This window comes from Micromesistius poutassou (assembly GCF_964030765.1).
Source record: "Micromesistius poutassou genome assembly, chromosome: 21".
Classification (NCBI taxonomy): domain Eukaryota; kingdom Metazoa; phylum Chordata; class Actinopteri; order Gadiformes; family Gadidae; genus Micromesistius; species Micromesistius poutassou.
Window position 1 is genome coordinate 3,898,393 of NC_140291.1, and position 8,840 is coordinate 3,907,232.

At 47.3% G+C, this 8,840-nt stretch overlaps 1 protein-coding gene across 2 annotated transcripts in view; it reads right to left on the reverse strand.

The window, feature by feature from the left end:
• adamts14 (ADAM metallopeptidase with thrombospondin type 1 motif, 14) overlaps nt 1-8,490 on the reverse strand; it is a 44,558-nt gene extending 36,068 nt beyond the window's left edge. Inside the window, exons 1-2 of one of the 2 annotated variants that reach the window (XM_084486003.1) lie at nt 8,252-8,490; nt 7,375-7,796 (exon numbers count right to left, since the gene is read on the reverse strand). In XM_084486003.1, coding sequence (XP_084342129.1) covers nt 7,375-7,796; nt 8,252-8,330 — 501 coding nt within the window. In that variant the 5' untranslated portion in view covers nt 8,331-8,490. Of the gene's footprint in view, nt 1-7,374; nt 7,797-8,251 lie in introns of those variants that run through there. The other variant, XM_084486004.1, reaches the window with a different exon arrangement.
• Between the last annotated feature and the right edge of the window lie 350 nt (nt 8,491-8,840).

Here is an 8,840-nt window from a genome sequence, read left to right on the forward strand (position 1 = left end):
GAAGGCAATTTTGAACAGAGAATGATTGCATGATTGTCAATCTGTGGTTATTTACAATATGATGTAAAGGGCCAACTGGGTTTTTGCTGAAGCATATATATTTATTATAAAATGGTATGCAAAGCCTTGGTATGCAGTGCTATGCATGCAGAACAGAATTGAATTGGGGAGCTGACTGCTGACGAGTGACAAGTGCCAAAGTCTTAAAGCAAAAGTGGAAGGCAATATTGACATCAGCGCAACAATACATCAATCAGATTCAACTCTGCTTGACTGTAATGCAAATACCAGTAAGTGCCATGGTCCTCTTCCAACAAATTTCCCCCAAAATCATTACAAGTAGTTTGACATAGTGACCGCCATTACATCCTTTACATCCTTTACATCCTCCATTACAACCACACACTTGCTAGGCTCACACACGACACACTGCCTTATTCCCCGTCTGCAGGTACAGCAACAACCGGTATTTGTGAAAAAGAATTGATGGAGTGAAAGAGGTGATGAACAGATCGATGCCTCAGCACATCCTCTTTCTTCTGATTGATTGACACTCTCCCTCAGACACGCATGGCTTGGATTTCATGAAATCCATCCAACTCCATCCCAGAGCTATGAAGAATCCTCCCTGCAGCCAGGCTTTGCCCATAAACAACTGTCTCTCTGTCTATCATCAAGCGAGAAAATAACGATCTGTGCTGTTCGGCTCTGCACATCATATCCCTCCGCTGATGGGACTGAATTGACTCTGAGCTCGAAACACATCATTCACAGTCACCTCTGAAATGAGCCACATTCGCACTGTGGCTCACCGCCGCAACACCCCAATTGACACTCTCAAATTCCAGATGACAAAATGACCCGTCACACACAAAAACAACCCCATTCTCCACGAGGCAGACATTGTTTATCATCACACCTGTCTTTAAACACACGTTCTCCCTCTAATTATAACAACACAGCCTCTGTGGAGTTGCCCTCACTCACCACTGCTCCACATTAGTATAACTCAACGGATCAATTCGTGGTCAATGTATTTGCCATCAGCCATGGCCAAGTGATCAGTGAGTCAGTGTAGATATGGACCTGGTCTGATAAACTATTTCCTTTCTGGTGCCGAGATTGACCCTGTACTGATGCAAATGAGATAGACCTAAGCCTAAAGCCTCAGTTATGGTTCCATCAGGTTTTAGTGAGCGGACCAATCACAGCCTTTGCTGCTGCGTCGCCTCAACGTCAGGTTACAATTTTTGGGAGGTGCACGTCAGGCGTGGACGTGGACGTGGACCCATAAACTAAGCCTTAAGACCTTAAGCACATCAATGCACCAAATTGAAAAAATGATCACAACCTGGTCTGGAGGTGGGCATTTCATGTACAATATATTAAAGGGATTTGCTTTCACTCAGCAAACTCAGTTTGTTGAGTTCATCCCATTGTTGCTTCACCATTCCACCATACCTCTATGAACCAACACATCTGGAGAGAGAACCAGTAATGGCAATACCGTCCCAACAAACACATGATTGACTTGTCATTAAACGTGCACTATGTAACTTTTTTATGCAGCTATTTACTCCCTTAATAATATCTGAGGTTTCTCAAGAATAAAATGGGCCCATGAAGGGAATCTTTCCCTATAAATCGGTTTATGGTTCCCATAAAAATGACGACGCCAGCTTCATCCCATAGAATGTTACGGCATGTGTTAATTGTTAATGTAGAAAAACAAACAACAACATTTTGGGGTTTTAATAAGTTAACGTAAAAAACATTCTGGTGTTCCCTGGCTGGAAGAAAAGCTTGCAGAATAAATTTAGTAAATAATGTGTCTTCATGCAAGTCAGAAGCATCAACATTTTCAAACAACAGTTGAATCCACGACTCAAGCAACTAGAAGTTGCCAATGGGCTCACATGAATAATACAGGTTTCATTTTAAAAGTTGAAGAAAAGCTTGCCTTGCTCACAATGTTTTGCTTTCGTGCCATTTCATCTGTCCTCTCTACTTTCATCCTCCCTCTCTCTCTCTCTCTCTCTCTCTCTCTCTCTCTCTCTCTCTCTCTCTCTCTCTCTCTCTCTCTGTGTCTCTCTCCCTCTCCCTCTCTCCCTCTCTCTCTTTGGAGACACAGCAGAGAGTAATCAGTGGACAGGAAAACAACGATGGCCCAGCAGCCAGCCGTAGACACTGTGGCGTTGGTGGGTGCATTCATGTGGTTTGGTCAAAATTGGTCTTTTACACTGACCTCAGGGGAGAGACACAACCAAGATGAGATACTATGGCATCGTTTATTTTTCATTAAAGGTACCGTGAACAAACAACAATCTATAAAAAAGGAAGATAGTGCCACGAACCGGTGTCTGGCCTGTGCTATGTGATGCAGAGACATTGCTGTCACCGCTGCCATTTTGCAGCTTAACCTGCAATTTGTGGCCTTATTTTCTCTCTTTTTTTCGAAACATATGATTTGCGAGCACGGCAATCTCTTTTGGTAAATCACAGAGCTACCGAGAATGAATCCTCATTTTCTCCGACCTCTCCGAGGCACTTTTCGTCTCAGCCATATTCACATAGAAACGCCATTATCAAATCGATATGACATAACACCCACACACACATACACACACGCAGAGTGGCACCTAAAATAGCCACTTTGCGCTATAGATATGGCAGTCTATCAAGGTTTATGATAATAATTAGCATACTCTATTACACTGCTACCCCTTAATATCGGTGCAGTGGGGAGAACTGAGCAGGCCCTCTTCCACGCAGAATGCCATGCTGCACCGCCATGTTTCTACGGTAGCCTAAAACTGACCATCGCACTCAGGTTTTGAACATTGGCATATTGGCCTGTATGGTTCCAGAAAAACTCTGGTTTTTCTGGAACCATACAGGCCAATATGCCAATGTTCCTTCGCCTTCAACGTAGGAAAGGGAAGGTTGAAGGGAGGTGTGTGTGAGGGTGGGGTGCTATACAGTCGGTTGCAATATTCATCCTCACAGCTAGATGCCACTAAATTCTACACACTGCCCCTTTAAAGACTCTATGGCTGTGGTGATGATAATGATAGATGATGATAGAGTTTTGAACATGAACCTATACAGACGGTTTGTCCAATTATACCTTTATATTGGTTGGTTGCAGTCATAGATCACTGATAGATTACCCAGTCCCATGCGGCTGGGCGCTGACCACAACAGCCACTGAACCATCCCAGCCCGCTCAGCTATACTTCTATGTTTCTGAAGACATAAGGTCCTGCACAGGAGGATTAAAGGTTTTGGGGGCTTTTGTCTCCATTTGCAGCAGACATTTCTACAGCCCGGACGCTTACCTTAAAAAAACAAGGCTCAAAAACGAAAACTTCATTATGCAGTTACTGGAACAGGCCATCTATAAAACACACAGGACGGCAACAATTGAAAATAAGGTACACAAATAGTCCTCCCTCATAACCCTCAGCTGCTATTGCTAGGCGGTTTCCTCCCCGTTTCCCGGGATGGGACACAGAAATAGCTTCCTTTCCTGAGCGGGAAGTAATCCCGGCACTCGTGTTTCCATCACGCACGAAATTCAATCGCCCATCTCTCTGTCTCTCTGCACGGATTCCCAAAGCATGAGCATATCCAGCGTGTCGTCATGGCAGTCACCCTGCCACCACTCGCCTTTTACATAATGCAATACCACAGAAATTCACATAATTTCTCCCGCTAACGACGCTTGTAATTACGGACACGAGCACGACGAATGGCACCGGGGGGAGCCACGCTGCGAGGCCGGCCTGATGAGGGTATGAGCTTCAAAAGAAGCCTGCTTATCTGAGATGTGATGTAATTAGCACGAGCGCTTGGCTGGGACTCGCCAGTAGACACTGTAACAGAAGCTGAAATGAATGCGAGCGGCACGCGGGCCAAGGTGTCATCGCTGAGGGACTGACTGAACGTTAAGCACCGCCAGAGGAAACGGCAAATCGGATGGACTGGTGTCGCTTGTGATTCATGCGTCCCCACTGGGAATCGTTCCTCCTTCTGTCGTTTCTCAAAGGGCCCACATGTCTGAGACGAAAATAATCAGTAGCACATTTCTGACATCTTCCCCGTTCGGGGTTGAAGTTGTTATTTTCCTCGATATCCAATGCTCCTTCCTCCTTCGTTTAAACAGGTTCTCCTCCATGGACACACACACACACACACACACACACTCTCACACGCATACGCACACGCATATGCACATACTCACTCACATGCATACACACACTCATACACACAAACACACACACACGCACCACAACCCCCATCACACCTCATTATTTGCTCTGCCGGTGACTCTGCCCCCTCCCCCACCCCCCCCCCCCCCCCCCCCCCCTTCAACTTCGAATGCTCACCCAAAAAAAAATCCCCTACTGCGAGCACAGACATGTCTGTGTTGACGTTGGCTCGGGCTCAACAAAAAAACATGGCCTACACCCCACCCACCCCCCCCCTCCAACCCCCTCCCCCACACCCCCATCAGCCCCCACCACACACACACCCCAAACCCATCTGTCTGTGTCCTTGAAAGAGAGAGCGAGACGGAGAGCGAGTGGGTGTGTGTGAGAGAGAGAGAGAGAGAGAGAGAGAGAGAGCGAGCGATAGAGACCACCCCTCGCACCCCGACCTCCTCCCCCATCCCCTATTTCTGACTGCCCTGTCAACCCCCCCCCCCCCCCCCGCCCCCCCCCCTCCCCCTTGTCTGACATCATCTGACAGGCCACAACGCAGGCTCCTAGGGGCCCTGAAGGCGAGGGCCACGCTCCGTGCCGCGGTGGACTGCGGCGTGTCTGCGTGCGTCAGTGGGCTGTATCTCCCTCTGTTTCCTTTCTTCTTCTTTAATGATGTGGGACTTGCGGCGGAGGATTCGTTTGAACCTTCGGTAGGGGTTGGGGGTTGGGGGGGCTGGGTCTCCTGCCCTAGGCAACAGTAAAGTGTCATTTCCTGCACGCTGGTGAATTTTTTACCAATTTGACCCTCTTCTTCTGCATCAATTGATAGTGGCGCCACCAGATGCCAAATCAAAATATAATAGAATATAATGCAGTGAGGCTCTCAGGCGATCTGTTTTGCTTTCAATATGGAGTCTACTGTAGATCAACTAGCTCATTAAGTATCATTCCTGCTGAGTACACATATATAGACATGATAAACACTTGCCCTCCTTGTGTCTTTTGTTTGGTCTGTGTGGTTTTGTGAGTCAAAAAAAGGTCCAGCGTTGCAGAAAGAAGACCCGCCCTTGTCTGGGGCATTGTTGAGTCTATGAGTAACGTATAGGTTATTTTTCAAAATAAAAGTCCTCTGCTGCTTTTACGTTTTTATCAGGGGGGGAGGAGGGGGGACAAATGCACGTGTTCTAAATATTGAGGATACATATCCCATGTGTCCCCCCCCCCCCAAAATGTACGCCTTTGTGGGGGACAGTGGACCCACCGCCAAACCGCACCACTGACGTCAGCGTCAGCCAAACGTCAGCCAAACACCTAATACTACCTCGTCCAGACAAAAAAAACGAAAGGACAGAAATCAAAGCATAACGTTGATATGAACCGATTCATTAATTGCAGAGCGCTGAACCATTGTGACCATCTATCGATCTGATGCGCTTCCCGTCAATATCTCTCTGTGGTGGCGGTTCTATGGGGGCCTGGAATGAGGGCATGGAACAACCGGATGGCAATGGTGTCCACACTCGATATGAGTCGATGCACGTTGGTTCTCGGCCCTGTGTTCGCTGTGTTTCACATCAGGGATGAGTGTGAAGCTAGGTGATGCTAGCTAGTGTGAACATGGTCAAGCCTTTGCTGGCTTCCATGCTTTGAGAGCCAATATATGGAATACAAAAAAAGTATCTACTGCTAAACTGCTTTGAGCTATATACACACGTGTGTGTGTGTGTGTGTGTGTGTGTGTGTGTGTGTGTGTGTGTGTGTGTGTGTGTGTGTGTGTGTGTGTGTGTGTGTGTGTGTGGATAGAAGTACATTCAAGATCACACAGACATACAATGCATTAATTGTTTAAAACTTAACCATGGAACACACTAGAAGATGTATAGCATGAATCTAACACTGTTTTGCCCTTAACGACCAATATTGAACATTTTTCAGAGTCTGCACTAGTCTGCTCAAAAATAGGGCCAGTCACTCTATATAGTCGGCACAGCTTGTCTTGTAGTAAGAGGGAATTCACTGTTCAAATCTGTGGCCTCCCAATTGAGCCTGCGTCCAGACGGAGCCGTCCCGGTTCTGGAGCAATGTGAGGCTGTAGTTTTGGGCTGGTTAACAAAAGTGGTCTTAACCGATGTGCATTGTCCAAGAATGGGACAATGTGTGCAAATGTGTGCTTCACAGTTACTCAGTTCAGGATTGATAAAGTCTCAAAGTCTACCCGGCTTAATTCTAGTCTTAGTTTAGTTGTTCGATGTAAACAAATACAGGCAATGGTCCCAAGTGTACGTAGTAAATAAGCCGTGGTGCACATCCTCGGAGGAGAGGGGGGGGGGGGGGGGGGGGGGGTTGGGGAGGGTCACAGGTCATGGGGTCAAGAGGGCACGGCTTTATTGCCTTTCCACGCACGATCTGTGTGTGAGAGATGGTCAAGGAGCCGCTGTCACGCGGGCCGGCAGACGATGAATGCCTGAGCGAGGGCTTAAGTCTAATCATAGGCCGGGCCGCTCCGATGTCACATGGGACGCCACATTTTCATTTTTTTTCCCTTGAGCATGTTTTCCCAAGCGATACAACCGAGTTATTAGCCGCTCCCTTCACCGCCACTTAACTCCTACCCAAACCCGCGATTAGGTTTTAACCTCAGCGTACACAAAGAACAGATAATGAACGGGGGGAGGACCAGAGAGCACAAACTGTTTGACCGGTCATCGTGGATGTATGGCACTAAGTCCTCTGTTGTGTGAGTGTGTGGTAAGGGATGCTTAGATTTCACTAAGCAGTTGAGGTTTATGTGTCTTACTAACAACAGGTATTAATAAAAACCTGTGCGATGCCAGGCTCCGTACCCCGTAAGCAAAGGAAAGCAGAAGTGTGTACCGAAAGCTGCTTGGCTAGAACAAAGACCTATGTGGCCACTGTGTGTGCGACTCGACTGAACAATTCCTTATTGTGGGTGGCATGTTAAAAAAAGGTGACCAGTGTTGTTTTTTTCATTCATTGAATCATAAAGGTGTGTGTGTGTGTGTGTGTGTGTGTGTGTGTGTGTGTGTGTGTGTGTGTGTGTGTGTGTGTGTGTGTGTGTGTGTGTGTGTGTGTGTGTGTGTGTGTGTGTGTGCGTGCGTGCGTGCGTGTGTGCGTGTCAAACATGGGGGTGTCTGCTTAGTCCACTTACCAGTCCATCACAATTGCTGATTGCCACCGAGGCTTCGGGCATGTCCGTTACATCGCCGGTAAACACGCAGTCGCCGTGTATCCGCTCCTTGGTCAGCTGCTCAAAGTCCTCCTGCCACTCCACGAAAGCCCCCGGTGCCACCAGGCGTCTGTTGGCCCGCAGGCGGAGGTGCAGTTCCTTCCCAAACACGGTGACGTTGAAAAACAACCGGTGGCCCACGATGGTGACAGACGAGGAGGGGGGCGTCTCGGGGGCGCTGCGGGCCACCCTTCTCCCCCCACTGCCAGGGGGTGCAGCTGAGGCTGAGGCGCCGCCATCGCTGCCACTTGAGGCGGACACCACGTGAGAGACGTACCGGCCCAGGGCGTCTGTGCTGAATGGCACGATGAGGCCATACTCACTTAACTTTCCAGACAGTTTTTCTGATGGGGACAGACAGTGACAAGTGAGAACCACGTTCCACAAAGCTCACTGGTCCCCCGGACTATAGGATAACATAGTTAACGGTATATTTACCGGTTCAGAATGAAAGGCATCAGCCTATTGCATGCGTAGGTTATAGGACAGATGGTTTCTATAACAATCGAATTTTATTATAAGGCTGGGGTGATTCAAAATAATACAGCATACCAGTAATAGTCCTACTTTAAATCAAGCACATAAGTGAAGATTCGGGATATAAATGCAACGCAAAGTTAACTCTTATATTTGCCCTACAAACTTATTTATGTATCGTATTGATGTGGAGCGATGGTTTAACACTGTTATAGTGTATATTAGTGTATGTCTTTCACTGCTGTCCCGCCGACGTTAGGATGTGTGCATTCCATCTGGGTTCACAAAACGCAAATGAGAATAATAAAGAGTTATTACTCACCGTGTGATTCTGCGGCGTGTATGTGGTCCAAAAACAACACAGAGAGTAAAAAGTACATCAATAAATACATACAGTCCATAGCGAGAGAGAGCTCAAATATTTGAGCTGCCACTGCTCGAGTTGAAGTTTCCTTTCTGCTGCAACGCAACTTTGCACAGATCCTCTGCTTCCTAAACTCACAATGTATGAGAAAACCAGTTTCTCAATCGTTCACTTCAGAAAAGCAGTCAAGCATTCTGAACGTTACTCCAAAACGCCGAAAGATTTGACGAGATATTCACAAATTGTTCCAGTCTTTCGGCCTGTTCTGAGCTACATAAACCAAGACAGTCCGGTCCATTTAGGAACTGGGGGGGGGGGTGAATCTGGGGTGCTGATGCTATGACGACAAACTCTCCGATTGATCGCAGAGTTTGGAAAGTTAGTCCCAGTATTCAGGCTACTTTTAAGCAAGCTAGTAACCACGGCTTACTTTTTTTTTTTTTTGCTTTCTTCTGAAAAAGCAGCCGAAATGCACAACTTCAAATGGTGAAGAGCACGTCCCCGTGGTGAAACATCTGTTGCTCTGCAGAGTCAGTCGTGCACCATT